Here is a 21,516-nt window from a genome sequence, read left to right as displayed (position 1 = left end):
TATTTTTATCCTATCTTTTTGTACTGTACAGTATATCCAAGGAAGTGAAAAATTTAGACATAATGCACAATTTAATGAATGATTAGCATGGATTAGCAGTTCAAAAGAAATATGACTTGTATTACATATCAACATGAGATCTTAATGATCCATGGTCAACATGATTTAATAAGGATAATACAGTCCTGTATTTGTAATAATACAAACTATAATTTAAAATCTTTATTACTGATTTTTTTTTATTAAGAAGATTAGGTATACACAGCAATGTGCTGCTACCCTATTCTATATGGAATATTACAGTGTAGATAAAAAACTAGCTATAAGTTTATCTAATACTCCCATCTCACAGGATGGTTAGACATACTGTACATGGAATCAATTTAGAAAATACCAGCCTCAATACAAAAAACAAATCAACTCTGACTAAACAACTCTAAGCAATTTTCACAAGAGGTAAGCACTGAATCATGGAAACATTATATTATAATTACTCTTACCAGTTTCTACAAAACTCCTCTCAATGTATTTTTAAACATGTTTAGGTATACACAGCAATGTGCTGCTTCCCTATTCTGTATAAAGGACCACAGTGTAGATCAAAAACCAGCTACAAGCTCACCCAACATCCTCACCTCACAGGATGGCCAGTCATACATGGAATTAGGAGAGAACAAAATACTTAATGCTGATCTATTAGCCTCCACTGGCAAAATCTGGGTGCAGCACAAGAATATCTTCCAATATTCCTGAGTGTATGAAGTAATTACAGAGCTCAAAATACCTCATACCATTTGGTATGAAGTCACTGATAACAGGACAATCACATATAGTGTTGGAGAGTATGTTCTCTCAAGTAGGACTGAAAACAGATGTTTTTTTTCCACCAAGAGGGCTATAAACCTATGGAACCGCCTACCCGCTGAAGCCGTAAATGCCAAATTCCAGCTAAAAAATATCATTAAGACAATTGGCGGGCTCTTTAACAAGCCGCCGGCTTTCTGTCCTCTTCGAGGTCACTAGATAGTTAGTGGCCCTTGGGTAAATTCAGTAAATATATACAATAATTGTCAGCGCATCTTCCGAGCAACAAGGACAGCTACACAGTATCTCTTAGAATTACGTAGGTAAACAACAAATGTAACATATTTGTTTACTACAATGTCGGTGCTGGCTGTAGAAGTTGAAAAAACATTGTTTTACTTCGAAATATACGAATTTTATAAGAAAATTCGACGTAAATAGGAGGCAGTAGAGCTCCTATAAGCCAGCTCTAAATCTTCAATATGAAGAATGTTGCTGCTCTCTGATTGGCCAAAATATTGTTGGTTCACCTGCGTGGCGATAGAAGTCACTACTGTGTTTCGTTTGGATCTAGAATGAATCTAGGTCCACAGGCCTCCCACCCCCAGGAAGCAGCCCGTGACTAACTAACTAGCTGACTAACACCCAGGTACCTATTTTACTGCTAGGTAACAGGGGGCATAGGGTGAAAGAAACTCTGCCCATTGTTTCTTACCGGCGCCCGGGATCGAACCCGGGACCACAGGATCTCAAGTCCAGCGTGCTGTCCGCTCGGCTCCCTCCTATCCTAGTAGAGAAAGGTGAGGGGTAGTCACCAAATGTAAGGAAGCGATATGAGAATAGAACAGTACACTTTCCAGTCAAGAATGTAGCACTCGGCGTAGGCAGTTCTAATTGTTTCCAAGACGCTACAGCTTCGACACAGAACAGATGTCTCAGACCCTGTTGGAATATAACCAGTCTGTCAATCGGGTCAACCCAAGTGTTGCGTTTCCATGCGTTTCCAAAAGGGTCGCCCATGTTGGAATCGGTGAACGCCCTAGTAATATTGTTGAAAACATCTTAATAACTTATTAAACCAAAGATCTTTTTATGTCAGAAGAACGGCAGAAACTGGATCTATATATGAAAACTCTTTCAGGACACAATTTAAAGTAAAACTAGATTAAAGTAAATTTATGTTTCTATCTTTCTTAAGACGTATAAAAATCTTACGTTTATTAACGATTCTGCGTGAAATAAACATTGTTCTGAGATGAATATTGCGGATTTCCGGCTCTACGACCGATGAAAAATGCAACTTTTATACAACTACAAATATCTTTAGTTTTACTTTAAATTTTGTCCTGAAAGAGTTTTCATATATAGATCCAGTTTCTACCGTTCTTCTGACATAAAAAGACCTTTGGTTTAATAAGTTATTAAGAAGAAAACACGTCAATTTCTACTTCCTAATTGTGTTGTACATCGGTATATAAGAATGAAGGTAACTGCAGAAAGCCTATTGGCCCATATGTACATGTATTAGCGTCCTCATCCTTCCTATAAGTACTATTAAAACAGGTGAATGGGCTGCAATATCTTATTAATGCCATTACCTGTCAACTTGATATTACACAATACTATGGTGTAACGAGTTTAAATTGAAATGGGGCAGTGTAGTTCTCTAGCGACTTCTTGGATCAAATCTTGTGCATATCTTCCCAAAAACATAGCCTAAGGGCCAGTTTTCTGCATTAATCTTTCAAAATGGTATTCATAGAATTGCTTCAGAAGTGGTACTATGGTAGGTATGATTTTGTAGTGAAGTTTTCACAAGTAGTCATATCATAATCTTCCTTATTTACTTATACCTGTATACAACTCCTTTTGTTCTAGAGATTGCATTTTTCACATGTATTTTCATCTTCATGTGATAATAATAATAATACAGTAAGCCCTTGCTTTACATAAGCAAATTTCATGAAAACAAGTTTAAGATTGTAAACTGTTATAATAGCTGCAAGCCTCTCCATACAAAACTTCCAGGCAGCATTTGCCCCAAACTCTCCATATTAACTAACAAATTCAATCCTTGAAATCAACACAACTGCCAGGAAAGTCGGCACCATATTTGAATGCATCGACTAGCACATCCATTGATGATGATGTACAAATATTTGATGAAGTCAGACGAATCGAGCCATTGTTGAGGGAAATGCAGCTGCACTCTGCATATCAGAAAATGACTTGATTGAATATCATTTATTAAACATGGTTACTCGCCAAAGAGAACACTGGTAAAGTTAAACCCAACTGTTTGACACCTCCATCCTGGAAACGGCCATTGTTTCCAAAACGGTAATGAAAGTGAGTAAATATTTTTTTATTTTTTTTGGGGGGGGGGGTGGAAGGAACAGGCATTGAAGACCATTTGGAAAAGATAATTATGCGAGAATTTAATGCAGAAAGTTGGTAAAACAAATTAAAACACTAATTTGTGCTTAGTAAACCATTACTTGCGTATTTGTAGTAAAAAAAAAAAAAAGTACCTACCTCATGTTAGGTGAATTTAATGGTTTCAAAACTTAAAGAAGCAAAGGCTTGCTGTAGTTTGTACTGTATTTTCACCTGCATTGGGAGATGTTATATTTTATCAATTGCCTTTATGCAATAATAATTTTTATATTCACAACCAAAACAACTTATATTTTCAGGCAGCATTAGATCTTGGAACAAGTAAATTGGGATTGAGGTAAGAATGGTAACACGTGACTGGTCTGTATTTACTTGTCCAGTATCTGGTTTATATTGATTGCTGGATGGATGTCTAACAATATAACCTATACAGTTCGGTACAGATTCATTTTTACATCACTGTTGCTTTTAAACTAACCTGTTCATTAAATCCTGGATACATACAATATGAAAATTCAAACTAAAAGTAGTATGTTGTGCTATGTGAATTGTTAAACAGTTTAGATAGAAGTGGCAAGTTCCAAAAGCAGACCATTTTTTTTTAATGCAAACAAAAGTTTTTATCATTTAACAGCCTTCAAGAGAACTCACAGAACAGACTCTAAAACAGGTTCAAATGTTTCGTAAGCATCTAGATAATCCAGTGGTTCGTGACCTTCTTGTTGTTGGTGGTATACCCGTGAAGGAGCAAATAGCAGCACTCAATGCAGGTGTGGATATTGTTTGTGGTACTCCAGGACGCTTGGAAGATCTTATTAATACAGGACAACTCTCTCCAGTCTTGCAAATTCTTTGTGTTGGATGAGGCTGATGGACTTCTTAAACAGGTAAGTTTGATTTTATCTAAGGAAAAGTACTTTTTATATTTTGGTAGTAAATATGTAGGAATACCTGATATAAATTCAAGTACTGTATCATCAGCTTGCCTTATGAATTAGAAAAAAAACTAAGAACTCTTGACTACCTGATTTCTTGTATTAAGTCAACTACTCGTGGAACATTTACACATTTCCTTAATGTGCGTCTTTGGCTATCAGTAAATGGGCACTTGAGAGTTGGGCAACTTTTATAGATTTCATCCTGGAAAGGTTGGTCATATTTCTTAAATGACTTTAAATATACAGCTGATTTATTTATAAGGTAACTTGATGCATTACTGTATTTTGTTGACTTTCATTTATTGCATTAAATTTCTTGCCATATTTTGTTTCATGTAATTACTTTATCTTGTATACAAGTGTACTGGTATTGCAGGGGCATGAGCGTCTCATCAATAACATCTACAACTCCATACCCAAAATCACATCTGAAGGCAAGAGACTCCAGATGGTGGTCTGTTCTGCCACCCTACATTCCTTTGAAGTGAAGCGCATGGCAGTAAGTTTCTGAACCCTTATTTGGTAACACTTGTTTGCTAAGGAAAATTGTGCCTTCTCAACGGTGCAATGTCTTAAGACTAAGGATTATGAATTATCTTAGATTATGGTATACTATATAATAATCAAGTGAAAATTAACAGTGAATAGCATGACTAGTGTGTTCCAAGCATATATGGAGTGGAAAGAATGTTGTCTAATGTATCAATTAGTTTCCATAAAGAATATTTTGTACAAGGGTGACATTTTATTAATGGTTAGGTATACATATTTTATATATATAATATGACATTGTGTCTTTAATACTTCAAAGTTACTTAATGCTCTCTTTTTCAATGTGGAAATACTGTAGATTGAATCATAAGTGCATGTTAGGAATTTGTGTATCAGACTTTATGAATGTAATTGCAGAAGTGGTGAAGGTGAGAGATTCAGTAGTTTAAAGCTTTACTATTCATGTTGGAAGGCACTTGATCATAGTTTTTAATCATAGTAGTTTAATCATAGATGGAAAATGTGTTACCTGAAAGAAATAGAAGAAAAGATAATATCATAGTAAATATAGTACAATATTTAGTATGTTGCTTTTACTATAGGCACGGTTTACATTCCACCAGTCAATTTCCTTCCCTCAGTTCTGTCTTTGCTCAATCTTATTTGCATGAAACTTTTTTCCAATTACACGCATCAAATATTTAAACAACAGATTCTAGTACTGTACTTCCTACATCACACACTCGTCATCCTTTCTACTACAGTTTGCTTCAGTTTACTCATTTTCAAGTCTTCTACTATCCACAGTAAAGCTTTCAGCTGCACAATATCTCACCCCCTCGCACACTGCTACAACTCCATATGTTTCACCCAAGTATGGATGATGATGTTGATGTTCAAGATTCGCTACTTGGAACAAAAAGTCCCAAGCAGCACGGGCTATGGTGAGCCTGTAGGATGATGATGACAAAACTCTGGCATGTTACATTTCATCCACCTGCTTTAAAGCTGTCATTAAGAGCTATAGAAACTTAATTTTGAGAACCTTTCACAGAGGAGCAGCATCATTACCAATTTTCCATGCAGATTTCACTTGAGGACTTTAAGGCATCAGTGCAGCTACTTCCTTCCCTCTCTTCCCTCATTTCATAACCTGTCCTCTTAAAAATGTCGCTTTTGGCCGTTTGCCCGTATGGCCGAAAGTGGACGTACAGTTATATGAAAATGAAAAAAAAAAAATGAAAATTTGGGATTTCTTTTTTTTTTTCAACAACAGTAAGTTAAGGGTCCTCTGGTAGGTTAGGTGGGCAGGAAATTCTCATAAAGTTTCAAAACGTTATTAAAAACGTTAATTGAAAGTCTCCTCTTCTAACCTTACCGAGTAAGCCGGACGACTCAAACAGAAAACAGGACAGTTCGTCACTTTTGTGAGTTAATTTCATTTCAAATTACGTCCACTTTTGGCCATAGCGCGTATACGAGCGAAAAGTGACGTTATTTTTAAGAGGACGGGTTGCATATCATCCCATCATCTTCCTGTGAAGAGGAAGTTTGTGTTGTTGTTTTTCTGCAGTAATTGGCATCTCACAAGGAGCTCTGTATACCTACTTAAGCACTACTGTGGATCATTGCTGCTATTGATTTACTGGTGTGTGTGGTCATTCATGTTCTGTGATTGTGTTTTGTGAAAAGTATGGTTAATTTATTGTGTAATATGTGTAACAAGTTTTATCTCTTCGTATACGCCTCCATGTTTTCTTGGTGTTGATGCCTTCCAACCTCGTGAAAGTGGAACATAGTGGTAGTGGAGCAAGCTTGTCTGATATTAGACACTGAACTTAAGAATCCTGTGTGTGGATGGTGCAAGTGCATTGCACCTAACAATGCACTTGCAATGCATTATTTAAGTCAATTTAAATTATTTATTCCAGAAATATGTAGAAAAATGTTGAAATTCTGCTTGATTGTATTAAGGAGATGGAAAATGTATTTAAAGCAGATTACATTTAAAAAATGAACAGAAGGTCAGTACTTGCTATATTTTGTATTTAAATGTTATTATTAACTGATAAAATAGAATTGTCTGTAAATGGTACAGTATGAATATAATGTACTGTATTGCTAATCATTGTTATGTCAGTTCTTATAGCAGATTATTTGAAAGAATTGGTAGCTACTAGTCTGTTAAATAAGGGTGTACATGTTGAAGCCAAAACTTTTATCGTATAATATTTTTTTAATTTTGGTTTTTAATTTAGTGTCTATAAATAAGAGATGTACAAAAAATTTGTAAAAAGAAGAAAAAAATAATAATTTTACCAAGAATATTTTCTTGATATTAGAGCCTCTGAATTCCAAATAGAGTACAGATATTTCAATACCTTAAAATAATTTTGCTCAGACCAGTGAATTTTACTATAGAAAAACTTTACATAGGAACGTTTGATGCACTTCCCGACTTGGGTAGATCTTAAAGGGGAAGATGCTGTGCCCGAGACTGTCCACCATGTTGTCGTAACCATTGATCCCAGAACGGATAGTAGCTGGAGCAATCTTCATCGCCATCTGCAAACTGATGGCGTGCATGTTAAGGATGGCGTACGACCTGGGAACAATACACCTGGTAAGCAAATAAAAGTGCAAGGCTAAGCTTTACAGTTAATATTTGAGAATGTGTCTTAGTTTTTTAAAGTACTGTAAGTGTAAGTGCTTCTAATGTTTTAATTTGTTATGCTTTTCAGTTTGGTGTCCAGAATTTTTATTTAGCTTGTTCAGATATGTATTTAGATACCATTTGCCAATTTTAATGGTTTGTAATATGCTGCTTCACATTATGAGCTATGAATATTTTTTGAGGTTCACTTAAGCTGGATTGTACTTAAGCATTAGTACCGATCGGCACGACCAGTTGGCCTGGCCCCTGCCTTCAACTAACTTCCATACTCAGTTCTGTTGCTGTTGTTCTATTGGTGATTGCTACTTTAGTGCTCTGGTTCACCACTCAATTGCAGCGCTAATCTCATACCCTTCTAGCATTGAGATTACAGTATTATGTAGTACTCACTCTCCCAATAATGCAATACTTGATAATATTTTCCAGTAGTTAATAATAGCTTGAATTTAACATTATGATCATGAATATATAGGATTATGAATACTGTATAGCATTACTGAATATAGCATTATTGAATATCGAATCATGTCCAAACAAATTCCGTGACTGGTGTGATCCACTTGCACGGAGCAATTTCGGTGAGATAGCTTTAGGAGGGCCACTGGACATCTACCGGAAAGAGGCATTTCTTTACATTCATTGCTGTTTTGTTTTTTCTCCTTTCAGAGACATTAAGTGAGGCGGTGAAGCTGCTGAAAGGAGAGTACTGCATTAAGGCTATTGACACACACAAAATGGATCAAGCACTAATATTCTGCCGCACTAAGTTGGATTGTGACAATTTAGAGCGCTATTTTAATCAAATTGGTAGGTGTCTTGAATTTGTAAATCTTTAAATAGATTAAACCCCTACACTGTGTGCCTGTTACTTATACTAGTAACAACTCCATGGTGTGAAAAAAAAAGTTCTTTAATGTTAAAATAATCACTGAAAAATAATAATTAACATTTAGTTTACTTTGGCTGTGGTCGAAAGAAGAAATATCTCGGGCACAATTTGGAGACATTGGTGGATGAGATTACCAGGCATAAAGGTTCCCTGGGTGACATGAGTTGCCAAAAATACATTTACATTATTTTAGTGTTACTGATTTTATTCACTGGTATTTTGCAGCTATATTATGCAACAGTGTTTAACTTAAGAAATTTCTATAATAAAACATGCAAAATATAAATACACATTTGTATCACTAATATACACACACAGTATTATATTCTATGAACAATAAAATGTGCTGGTTTTTGCTATTATCGCATTGCATACACATTCTATGTACAGTATATCTACATACACTAATATGATCCACTAATCAGTTCTGGTAGGTTATCTTGGAGATGATTTCGGGGCTTTTTAGTGTCCACGCGGCCCGGTCCTCGACCAGGCCTCCACCCCCAGGAAGCAGCCCGTGATAGCTGACTAACACCCAGGTACCTATTTTACTGCTAGGTAACAGGGGCATAGGGTGAAAGAAACACTGCCCATTGTTTCTCGCCGGCGCCCGGGATTGAACCCGGGACCACGGGATCACAAGTCCAGCGTGCTGTCTGCTCGGCCAATCGGCTCCCTTTCCGGGCGTGGTAATCTAGTAACCAGTGATCCAAATTCAGCTTAGCCCTGCATATTTTACATGAAGTTGTAACAGCACGCATTGAACATAATACATCTTATTCATATTTTGAATGCTTTTACCATAGTTTTTCAAGGGCAATGATGCATTGGGCTGTTAATATTATTTTATTATTTATATACTGCAAACTACTACTGAATTATTGCTCAGAATGAATGTACGCAGAATGTACTATTGTACATCTAGTATAGAGAGAGAGCTGGGGCAGGGAGGTGCGTGCCCCAGGGAGATAATCCATGCCCATGCCCCGCCTCGAGGTCAGTTCTCGAGTCACACCAAGAATAACAATCGAGCAAGTTGTCCTGACCAGGATGTGGCATATTAGGGAGGGTTGAGGAATAGGAAGCCTGTCTGATAGGGCTCTTGGCAAGCAGCTCTCCCTCAGTCTACCTATCTACAGTATATGGAAGAAATGTATCTAGGCCATCCTCCCCCCTGCCTATTCTCTCTCCCCCACCTTTCTTCCTTCATTTCCTCCCTCCTTCCCTCCCCCTCACTGGTGAGAGAGTAGGAGTGTGAGAGTGGTTAGAGAACTCGTAGTTCTCACGCTCGTGAAATTGTCTGCGACCCTGGAGGAGTAGAGCAGAGGGGGGGGGTGAAAGTAGGTGACGATGGAGGAGTAGAGGGGAGCATTATATGCAGTGAACATAGGTGTCTATGGAAGAGTACATCATAGAAGAGGGTGAAAGGAAGGTGACGATGGAAGAGGAGAAGGGAGGGGGTGTGAAGGTAGGTGATGATGGAGGAGTAGAGGGGAGGAGGGGGGCAAAGGTAGGTGTCTATGGAAGAGTACATCATAGAGGGGGGTGAAGGTAGGTGGCGATGGAGTAGAGCAAAAGGGGTGGGGGTTGAAAGTAATCCTGAGTTTAATTTTTTAGTTATATATAGTGACACCTCGGCTTACGAATGAATATTTATGAACTTTTCGGGTTACGAGCCTAATTTCTTCGAAAAATTTGAATCGGGTTACAAACTTTGCCTCGGGAAAGGAGTTTGTTGATATACGTATGGGCTGACCTAGCGCGTGGTGGCATGGTGATCGCACCTCAGTTTACCAGTGTCTCCTGCCTAGTAAGTATCGCGCCTAAATTCTTTGTAAAGCATCACATTTGTTTTGGGATTTTTGGCTATTTGAACATAAAATTTGTTATGATATATCTTGCCATGAGTCCCAAGAAAGCCAGTGGTAAGGTTCAAGCCAAGAAAACACATGTGAGAATGACCATAGAGGAAAAACAAGAGAGCATTCATAAACATCAAAATGGTGCACAGGTTGTTGAACTAGCTAGGCAGTACAACAAATCTATGTCAACAATATGCACTATACTTGCTAAGAAAAAGGACATTATGAGCATTAAAGTGGCAAAAGGCATATCAACAATCCCGAAACAAAGAACACAAACACTTGAGGATGTTAAAAAGTTTTTATTAATTTGGATACACAACAAGGAGTTAGCAGGTGATAGCATTTCAGAGGCCATCATTTGTTAGAAACCAAGGCATTTGCATGAAGACCTTTTAAAGAACTAAATTGCCTTTATCATTCTGGAAAATTTCAATTACAGTATACTGTATATAATTTTGTTAGTATAAATGGACTGAATATTCTGAAATCACTATTAATTTTACAATTTCAGATTCAAAGGTGGTCTGGACACCCAATTTGGTCAGACAGGTGAAGAGAGCATTTAGGATAGTTCGAAGAGATGAAGATGGTCGCAATTGTGTTTGAAGAGGCAAACGCCCCCCTTTGCTCCTGACATTATGTTCAGCCTATTGACCCCTGCACACCTAACACAAGGTAGGTTGAAAACTCCTCCTTCATGTCATTGGTTCATTAGCCAGAAACTTAGGGCCCATGCAGGAATATCCCTAAAAAAAAAAAAAGTGGCCCCAACAATGCATCCTCCAAGTCTGGAGGATGAGCAGGAGCATTGTCGAGAAGCAGGCCCTTTAGTGTCAAACTTTTCTCTTGCAGATATTTTTTGATGGCAGGGCAAACTACTCTGCATCACAGTTTTTCTGCACGTTATATATTTGTTAAAACTCTTGGATTTTTGGAATGATACACGAGAAAGGGTTTAATTTTCAAATCGCCACACAGCACAAGAGTTAGCCTATCCTGACACAAGTTAGCCCAAGTTAGCTTGTGTCCGGGCAGTGACGTCTCCTCTTGGGTAATGTATGTCCTCTTCGGCAATTTTTTCCAGAATAGCCATGTCTCCTCACAATTAAACACTTGTTGTGGAATATATCCATCAATACAGTATCTATAAAATCTTTAAAATCACGAACAAATCTTTCAGCTCCTACTTTGTATGAGCTGGCACCCTCACCATGCCTCACAACACTATGAATACCACGTCTTTTTTCAAAATTTCTCAAACCATCCCCTCCTCGCCTTAAACTCTGTCGTATCTGCAAAACTCGTTCTAGGGGTTTTCTTTATAAGATCTTGCATGAAGATTTCATTGTTGACCAAACCACACACTGGAAATTGAATAGACGACGACATTTCGATCCGTCCTGGACCATTATAAAGTCGATTGTGATGAGATGAGGGAAGCAAGAGCATTAAGTAGGCAAGAGAGAGAGGTGAGGAGATGGCAAGTATGTACGTATGTACATGAATAAAACATGTACATACTTATACATAACGTGTGTAAATAGTGTAATAAACACAATAACAGTATTTTGGGAGGAGGAATGTTGGCGAGTAATGTGTTGGAGGAGGGAGGGAGGACTGGCAGGGTGTGGCAGCTCACTCATGTTTTTTGGGCTCACCATACCAACATAGTGGATCGTTATGGTGAATACATACGTAGATGGGTATATACAATGTGTGTATATAGTGTAATAACAGCAAAAACACTGTTTGATTGTAGAATATGTCGCATATATGAGGCCCATAATTTTGAGCATAGCGATGTTCTATACTTTGAATTATATAAATTCCACAAATTACACACTTTTAAATAATATTACAGCAAAAAAAAAGAAGAAATGAATGAGAAACTTCAAAATAATTGCGCAACATTTTATTCGCAGCAACTGCCGTCGCACGGGGTGGCGGGGCCGACAGACCCCCATCGCTCCAACGCTCAGCGCCCATAATTTGCTCAACTTCCCAGCTCCATCGCAGCTAAAGTAAGTCACATACAATATTTTTTGTTTAGTTTCCCCGTGATCAGACTCTGCATTTTAACAATATAAGAAGAGAAAAAAATTTGTTGGAAAGAATTTATTTCTTGTGTACCAGGGTGTTATTTGGAGACAGAGCAGTTCAGTGGTTAACTACTAAATTTTTTTTCTCCCACACACGCACCCCCCTAGGAAGCAGCCTGTAACAGCTAACTCCCAGATACCTATTTACTGTTAGGTAACAGGGGTCATCCCCTTTTGTACAAAGAATCTGCTAAAGCTTTTAGGGCTAATCTTTGACACTCGTTTGTCTTTGTCGCCCCATATTTTTTACGTCCGAGTTGAATGCTCTAAGGCCCTTAACTAACTTTAGGTCATGTCCCATACTTCTTGGGGAGCTAATCGACACTGCTCCTCTCTTTACATTCCTCTCTCGTTCTGTCTAAACTCGATTATGGCCCTGTTTACTCGTCTGCTTCTCCTTCTACCCTTCACCATCTGGACACACTGCATCATACTGGGTTACGGCTCAGCTCTGGTACCTTTCCTTCGACACCTACCCTAAGCCTGTATGTTGAAACTGGCGTCCTGTTTCTACAGGATCGCCATGATCGCTACTGTCTTCTCCACCTTGCACGGTCCTTACAGCACCCTCACTCTTGCTTATGTCATGCCTTGACCTTTACCCATCCTGTGGTTCCTGTTCCCCTTCACCACCTATCTCTTTCTGTACGGTTGTCTCTCTTACAAAATGCTGTTTCAGTTTGTGTTACCAATATTTCCCCTCGTGTCATTCCGTCTTTGCCCCTATGGAGGGGTCCCCGTTCCTAAATTCTGTAAGCCTTGACCCACATGACTAAAACTTTTACCCCTCCTACAGTTCTAAATCACCTTTTCCTTGAACACTTTTCTTCACACTTCCACTCTATTTCCGTCTTCACCAATGGGTCTTAAGTCTGCAGACGGTGTAGGCTACTCTGTTGTTTTTCCTGACTGCACCTTTGTGTCTCCTGCCTCCGGAGACTAGCATCTTCATGGCAGAACTTTATGCTATTCTCTATGCTCTTCATCAACTCTTTTCTCGCTGTCAATCCTCCTCTGTGTTTGTAGTTGACACTTGAAGTGCCCTCATGGCTCTAGAATCCTTTAATCCAGTCCATCCTTTGGTAGTTGAAATTCAACATTGGCTGTTTCTTATCTCCAGTAGATTTAAGACAGTGGAATTTCGCTGGATTCCCACCCATATTGGTGTGTTCTTAAATGAGCGTGCGGACACTGCCGCTAAGGAAGCTATCCGCACCTGTCCCATCTCCCGTAAAGGTATTCCTTATTATGACTTTTACCCAGTTATTCATTTCCCCATTCTTGCCCGTTGTCAGGGTTGTTGGTCTTCTGTTACTGGTAACAAACTGCGTGCTCTTAAGAGTAGTGTGTTCCCGTGGCCTTCCTCCTACCACCGTAACCGGTGGTGGGAAACGGCTCTGGCGAGGTTGTATATTGGTCATACACGTTTAACTCACGGGCACTTAATGGAGCGCTGCCCTGCTTCTTATTGTCCAAACCGTTGTCTCTACATGTCCTGACTTCCAGGACTTACGTGTCTTGCTTCCCGACCATCCCTCACTGTCAATTGTCCCTCGATAAAATTCTTGGTAAATTCAATACCTTTGATATTGTTCGCCGTATGCGTTTTTGTTCTTGTATTGGCGACGTTAGTGATATTTAGCGCACTATGATTATCCCACACATTTGATGGTTTGATAAGTACTGTACTGTACAGTACTTTGGTTTGGAATGTATCAAATAAAGTTGTTTCATGTATTCAAATGTGTGAGAAAATCCACTGGGGCTGTGAGATGAAACGAACCTGTAACAAAGGCATTGCCAGTTGCATACTCTACCACCACTGATGGTAAAAGTCTTACAACTGGATATCTTGTGTGACGGGTTATGGTATCACAGCTATACTGAACCAAGATGGTATGGCTCTCCCTCACATAAATGAAAGAAATGCTGCTATTGGCCTTGCAGTAAGTTGCAGGTGGAAACAAATGAAAATTATCAAATAAATAATTAAACAATTTACTGAAATAGTAATGAACAAAAATAACACATGACAATACTTGACTATCATGTAATGCAAAGGTGAACAAGTTAGTATGACCTTAAATGCAAAAAATAAACTATAAGCAATGAATAAAAGTATGAAGATATACTGGTGTTCTGAAGACAGCTACCATACCACCATGGCATCAGTCACACGACGTTGGCTGGAAGCGGACGACAGGTTAGAGACACGAAGGTGATCCTAGAGCACTAAGGGAGACATTGCCTCTCCAGGGAGGCAGCGCTCTTTATATAGTCCGGCGGTGATGACTCATCCAGTGTCAACACGAGGTGGACATCTGGTCAACTAGCAAACTGCTCGTTGTGGCTGGCGGTGCCTTTGTGTTGAGCTGTACCACTGTCAGTTGAAGGCGGCTAACTGCTTGTTTGTGGGGACAAACTGCCAGTTAGCAGTGACGCCCGGCTTGCCTCTGAGCCGTACCAGGCCGTGCCAGGCCCTGGGGGGTATGGAGAGGTGGCAGGACTGATGACTCTTCTGGGCTGGTGTAGATGTATACTTCCAGTGCAGAGGCATTGAAGGTGAAGGGAAAAGGCAGTTCCACTGCTATGCAGGGGATTCACGTGACACTTGTGAAGCCACAGAAAGTCTGGAGGCCCTACTGAAGCCAGTCCAAGTATTAAATAAAACCCCTGAAGTACGCCGGTGAAGGGTAAAGTGAAGGGTGAAGCAAGACCATATGCCCCAACTTCAGGCACACACAGAAAATCACGTTTTGGTCCCGCCTCTCAACTGTGTATTTGAAGTTGGGGTGTATGGTGTTGAACTGCTTCAGCCTTCACCCGAGTGCTTGTACGTCTTACGTAAGACGTTGACTCAAGGAGTGGCCTCAAAACTTGCTGTGATTTATGGGGAAATCCGGTTGTAAGACTTTTACAAAGTCAGTAATATACTGTGGTAGAGTATGCAGCTGCCAATGCCTTGGGCAAGGGTTTACGTCGCCTCACAGCTCCAGTGGATTTTCTGCTTGGTGTATATCAGGTTGTGATTTTGTGTGTGTACCGTATTGTTATGATCGCCGTCTGATAAGTCCTCTCTGGCCTCAAGAGTCATTGTTACCCACCTAAAAAGATTGCAGATGGCCAAAGCAGTTATTTAAGTTAAGAAGGGACAAGTCTTAAACAGAATTTTGCATAATATTTGACTGTAAAGGGGTAAATTGAGGTAGATTGAAAAACAAAATGGTGAACCGGGCAGGCGGTACTCACAATTAGGCGAGTACACTCGGGAACTTTTAAAGTGCAACCAAACATGCTTTAGGCTCTCACAACAAGAGGTGAGTGGTGGTGGCTCAGGTGCTCAGCCAATCAGAGCACCTAAGGAGGGAGGGCAGGAGTGAGAGGGGGGGGTGGTATGTGGAAGTTTGGTGACAGTTGTGTGTAGTTTGTTCATCTTCATTGTAAGTTTCATGGCTTGGTGTGCATTTCCCTAGTAAATTTAATTAGGGAAAAATTCAGGTGTTTGATTTTTTAAATAAACTTTTTAAATGTTGAGTTGTTAAAGCCTCAAAGTGCATGGAGTTGGTTTGGGAGTATGGCATCCTCATGCTGTTGCGTGCTCGCGTGAGGTAGCAAAGGTGATGTAAAGTTGTGGGGTGTACATGCTTGGGACGTCCTCTATCGGGATGGCTGGTGTTAGACCTGTGTGTTTGTCGGTTGTTGAAAAGCCGTCATCCTTTGCTGTTGTGGTATTGATTTTACATTGTTCATCTTGTAATTAATACTGTAGTGCGATATCTAGGGCTACCATTAGTAGGTTTAAAATGTCTAATACAAACAGTTGTCCAATGAGTTTTAATAGGAAATATCATCCACCAAGCACCATTGTACAATTATATTAATTGATAGTATATGGATTGTGCAGAACTGCTTAGAATGATCTTTAACACTTGGCTATATTGGTCATGTCAAATACCTGCACGGTGAATGCTCAAAGACCCTTTCTTTATTCAGTGTTGTCACATACCTCATGGGGGTATGGATAGGCAAACACTCATTCGGTTAAAGTTGCCTTGTAGTACTGTACTTTCAGAGCTCAGTAATTTGGAATCTGGTTAGCACTTTCCAAATAAATTGACCTTTAAAGTGAATTCCTATTTAGGTTTAAAACATTATACCGAATGAGAAACTCGGATTATATAGGCGAACACCAGAAATGTTGTTATTCAATTTGGTTGCCTAAAGCACATTAAAGGACTACACATTACATGGCATTCCAGGATTCCTCTATACCTTGCCTTATGCTGTAAACATTGCCACAACCCTGTGTTTTATTGATTTAAATGGCCACAGGGAGGCATACAACACTGCAGATTATGATGTCATTAGTTATCCACTGTGCTGACAAGTGGGCTGACTGATGTTCGTTGACACCTGTATCGTGCTTCAATTTAATCGCCAGGAGATCACCCTCTCACTAGACTCGTCTGTAGGAAGTACAGTATAGTATGTCAAATTACCTTGGATCATAAATAGCATAAGACTTGGGGGTAGGAGAGGGTTGCAGTGTTTGTCATGGCTCTCAGTTGTTCCTGGTATTAGGCAATTTAGTTCTGGAATCATTTTTGTTGGCCAATGTTAAACTTTTTCGAAAGTAGATGTTTTTCTGAGAGGGAAGGGGGGGGGAACCTCTATGCTTGGATACAGTTATCTAAGTGAATACTTAGATTTATACAGTAGAATAACTACCTTCCTTTCCTTAGTCAAAAAGGTTGCTTGTTTATTTCTAGGGACTTGTATTTTCTTTTATTTTTAACTGCAGCAACTTTCAGTGAATGATAGATTCTTACTGAAAGGACCTTTACTTCATTGTTGTTGCTTTATGGTCATCTCATTGTGTACAGGGATTCCGCGAAGCTTTTGGGGTTAGTCTTTGACACTCGTTTGTCTTGGTCAGCCCATATCTCTTGCCTCCGAGTTGAATGCTCTAAGGCCCTTAACCTCCTTAAGGTTTTGTCCCATACTTCTTGGGGAGCGGATAGGCGCACGCTCCTCTATTTGCACTCCTCTCTCGTCCTGTCTAAACTCGATTATGGTTGCCCTGCATACTCTTCTGCTTCTCCTTCTACTCTTCGCCGTCTTGATGCTTTGCACCATACTGGGTTGCGTCTCGGCTCTGGTGCCTTTCGTTCGACTCCCACCCTTAGTTTGTATGTTGACACTGGCTTTCTCTCTCTTCAGGACTGCCGTGATCGCTACTGTCTTCGCTATCTTGCGCGGTCCTTCCAACATCCTTCCTCTCGCCTCTGTCGTGCATTGACTTTTTCTCCTCCTGTGGTTCCTGTTCCTCTTCATTGTCTCCCACTTTCTGTCCAGTTATCTCGCTTACAGGATTCTCTTTCTGTTCATATTTCTAATGTTTCTCCTCGTATTGTTCCTTCATTACCTCCGTGGAGAGTCCCCCTTCCCGAGGTTTTGTACGTCCTTGACTTGTATTACTAAAGCCTTTACCCCTCCTACAATTCTGAAAAGCCTCTTCCTTGAGCACTTTTCTTCGCACTCCCACTCTATTTCCATCTTCCCTGATGGGTCTAAGTCTGCGGATGGTGTGGGCTACTCTGTTGTTTTTCCTGACCGTACTTACATGTGTCGCCTCCCTTCGGAGGGTAGCGTCTTTACGGCAGAACTTTATGCTATTCTCTATGCTCTTTGTCTCTGGCTTTCTCATTCTCATTTCTCCTTTGTGGTTGTAGTTGATTCTCGTAGTGCCCTCATGGCTCTAGGGTCCTTTAATCCTGTCCATCCGGTGGTCATTGAGATTCAACATTGGCTGTTTCTTATTTCTAGTAAATTTAAATCAGTAGAGTTTTGCTGGGTTCCCAGCCATATTGGTGTTTTAATGAGCGTGCGGATGCTGCCGCTAAGGAAGCTATCCGTTCTTGTCCCATCTGCCGTAAAGGTATTCCTTATTCCGACTTTTATCCTGTTATTCATTCTTCCCCGTTGGCAGGGTTGTTGGTCCTCTGTGGTTGGTAACAAGCTGCGTACTCTCAAACTTAGTGTGTCCCCGTGGCCTTCCTCCTACCACCGTAACCGGCGGTGGGACACTGCTTTGGCACGGCTGTGGGTTGGTCATACCCGCTTAACCCACGGTCACTTATGGAGCGCCGCCCTGCTCCTTATTGTCCGAATTGCGTTGTCCCTCTTACAGTTGTGCATATCCTTGTTGAATGTCCCGACTTCCAGGACGAGCGTGTGTCTTGCTTTCCGACCGTCCCTCGCAGTCACTTGTCCCTCGATAGAATTCTAGGTGAATCGGATACTTTTGATATCGTTCGCCTTATGCGTTTTTCTCGTATTGGCATTCTTGGTGATATTTAGCGCCCTCTGATTATTTCGCACTTTGATGGTGCTACATGGCCTTCCCGGTTTGGTGCCTTCTTTTGGTAATTACCTTACCTTCATTGTTGTTTCATTTTAATGTGGTAGTTGTGATATGAATTGTTCTGGCTCACGTGCAAGGTCTTGGATTTTTTTTGTTTTATATTAAGAAATTGCCAGTCTTGTTACTATTTGTAGAGATCTGCATTAAGGCCTCAATATTATAAAAAAAAAAAAAAATATAATAACATGTTATCAGCAATTTTTGTGGTTGTTAATATTTAGATTAATGTCAGTGATGTATATGACAAGGGTTAAGACCCCTTGTGGTATGACAGCATTTTTCCCCAGTCATTTCTTTAACAAATGAAAGGGTCCTCGTAACCATTCTTTTGTCCTTTCTACCATGTACCTGTTTGTTGCTTCTTGGTCTTTCATTTGGTACTTTGTTTTAATAGCCAATGGCCTTTGGTAATGTTGCAATTACCATTTAAAAAAAAAAAAAATGCAGGTTCATTAGGCATGGTTTGTTTTTAGCAAACAGTTTTACAAAAAAAATTCCATTCCTTCAGGACCTTGCAGATGTTAGGTCAAACTAATTGACAGTAATCTGTTTTGCCCTTTCAAACAATGATGGTTTTAATCTAGGTAAAATATTTCAGAATATCTGAAATTTGGCAGACAAATCATTTAAGAGCTTTGATTAAATTTAAGTTACCAAAGACTGTGAAAACCATGTTGTATAGATGCTTCAGTGTCACTTTTCTAATGTTTTGTAAATTTAACAATGATCTTTAGTTAATTTAATCAATTTGTACAAAGCTTAGGTGTTGCATAGCTTTAAATTTACTTTCAAATATGAAAACTAAAATATTGACTAAAGTTTCTTCCACTTTAATATTTCAGACTAATAGGCAATATTTGTTAGTTTATGTAAATTGAATAGGTAGTCCACTTTTACATCTTTTCAATGCATATTGCATGCACTTATGTAACAAGTTACAAATAGGTGTAAATTTTACCAAGTATTTATTTTCAAAGTAAAAAAATTTCAGATGTTTAAACATTGCATCAATAGTAGTAAACAATTTCCAGCATAATTTCAGGATAAGGTATATAAAGTAGTTTCATTAAAATTGTTTTATTTAATAAGTTTTACATAGTATTTAATACATCTAATATTTATTACCGTTTCAGGTTGTAGAGACAGATGCTCCTAGATGAACAGAAGATCCAAAAGGCCAAGACAACTCAAGAGACAATCACCTGTAAAAGAAAAATAAACATTAAACAGGGACACTACTTTTATTATCACCAATGCCTAATAATAAGCCCAAAAAATCCTAACAGCCTATCTTTTAAGATAGGCTCAGCAAGGCCTATCCCTTCCTCTGATTTTAGTGCAGAGCTTGTTCCCTGAATGGGTGCATTACATCCACCACTTTAGTGCCATCCATCAACACATTGTACATATGCTTTACTGAAAGCACTGTACAATGCATGCCAGGCACTAAAGTTTTAGATGCATCCACCCATTCAGCAAACAAGCCCTGTGAGAATTAACAATGTAACCATTGTTAAGGGTCCCTAAACCTATGCAAATCTAGTCCATCTATTAGATGGGTAGTAGAGCAAAGCTCTGAAAAAGCCAAGCCAGGGAAATCTGCAGGACTGCCTGGTCCCCTTTTATGAAATGGGGTAGGATCAGTACAAGCTGCATCATCCCCTGTGGGTTGTAACAGTAGGACATGGTTACACACCTATAAATGGACTAGATAAGAGAATTAAGATTAGGTCATTGATATAGCTAAAACATCAAATTCAAATTCACCCACTTTTGTAGATTTCCTTTTGCAGAGTAAAGGAGACTCACTCCAAGCCAGTCCATGCATCACAATCACTTTCACCTGAAAAATATTTCAACAAATTATTTTCAGATTTAAAGCCAATCTTGCTTTACTTTTCAAATTAGCATTCAGTAGTTTACAAATTCAGATGTAAAAAATTTCTTTAAGGAATTTACCTTTCCTACATATTCTAGTAGCAGTAGTAAAGATCTAATTTAGATATATAAATATATATGGCATCAATTTGCCAAGTTAAATAAATGTCATTTGAGAAACTATCCACAACTGCACTTCAATGGCAATTTACATTTATCTTTAGCCAATGCTATATTGTTTAAGTTATTACTATTTTTTTACTTTTATGCAAATCTATTCAGATTAACCTTTACTACAACTCACCTGATTCTGTTGAAGCAACTGACAGAGGGACTGGGACTTTCCAAACCACATTCTGGAAAATTATATATATTTAAAACCAAGCTAAAGTAAACATTGAATATTTTTTTTACTTTCAAGGGAAAAATACCATCACTTAGAACAAAACCTTTCCTGCCATTAACTATTTGACTCATGATTACCCTTAACAGTGTTATAGATTAAAGCTTATTTAACAAACATTTAATGTTAACTAAACAAGATTTATATTTCATTAACATTTTATTAATAAAACACCCTCAACTATGCTGTTTAAGATCTAATGCCCCACATTACAATTTCAACATACCATTCTATTCAATACATTCCTGAAAGGACTAAACTTGCAGATATGGTACCCACTAGCCTAAGCTTAGACTTCCATACCCTAATATTTAATAGGTTTTTAGCAATTAACTTCTACCCTCTAATTCCAATGTACACAACACTACTTACTGTAGATCTGCAAGTATTTTCCACTTACATTTTAGTGTGGGCTACATCCACTATTCTGATGTTAGCTGGAACATTTGTGCCAGCTGCTGGTTTGAAAGGGAGGCATACCATGTGCCAATTCAGGAAGCTTTCCACGTTCCTCACTGCATGTCAGCTCAGGACCTCACTACCATGTTGGGAGGCAGTTGAAGACTAATCAATCAACATCCCGGGCTGGAGAGCAGTGCCAGCTCGGGGAGAATTTACCACCTGCAAAAAATGTAATACTCTTAATCTATCTC

The 21,516-nt window shown here is 39.0% G+C and overlaps 1 protein-coding gene across 2 annotated transcripts; it reads left to right on the top strand.

The window, feature by feature from the left end:
- Positions 1-1,127: 1,127 nt before the first annotated feature.
- Positions 1,128-19,815, top strand: LOC123759322 (ATP-dependent RNA helicase Ddx1-like). 2 transcript variants are annotated; one of them, XM_069335060.1, is made up of 9 exons: positions 1,128-2,590; positions 3,501-3,538; positions 3,836-4,088; positions 4,516-4,638; positions 7,068-7,254; positions 7,972-8,112; positions 10,571-10,734; positions 11,982-12,080; positions 19,716-19,815. In XM_069335060.1, the coding sequence occupies exons 3-7, from the start codon at positions 3,966-3,968 to the stop codon at positions 10,663-10,665; spliced, it is 669 nt and encodes a 222-aa protein (XP_069191161.1). In that variant the 5' UTR covers positions 1,128-2,590; positions 3,501-3,538; positions 3,836-3,965; the 3' UTR covers positions 10,666-10,734; positions 11,982-12,080; positions 19,716-19,815. The 2 variants fall into 2 exon arrangements, with proteins under 2 accessions (XP_069191161.1, XP_069191162.1); XM_069335061.1 differs by having other exon boundaries at positions 1,921-2,290.
- Positions 19,816-21,516: the final 1,701 nt, after the last annotated feature.

Source organism: Procambarus clarkii, chromosome 32 (genome assembly GCF_040958095.1).
Source record: "Procambarus clarkii isolate CNS0578487 chromosome 32, FALCON_Pclarkii_2.0, whole genome shotgun sequence".
Classification (NCBI taxonomy): domain Eukaryota; kingdom Metazoa; phylum Arthropoda; class Malacostraca; order Decapoda; family Cambaridae; genus Procambarus; species Procambarus clarkii.
The sequence above is the reverse complement of the archived record's forward strand: the minus strand, read 5'-3'. Positions and strand labels throughout refer to the sequence as shown.

Excerpts from the sequence above, each read along its gene's own strand:
- LOC123759322 (XM_069335060.1), top strand. The coding sequence starts at position 3,966 with ATGCAGGTGTGGATATTGTTTGTGGTACTCCAGGACGCTTGGAAGATC. Across the intron at positions 4,089-4,515 it reads CTGATGGACTTCTTAAACAG|GGGCATGAGCGTCTCATCAA; the intron begins GTAAGTTTGATT and ends CTGGTATTGCAG. Across the intron at positions 8,113-10,570 it reads GCGCTATTTTAATCAAATTG|ATTCAAAGGTGGTCTGGACA; the intron begins GTAGGTGTCTTG and ends TTACAATTTCAG.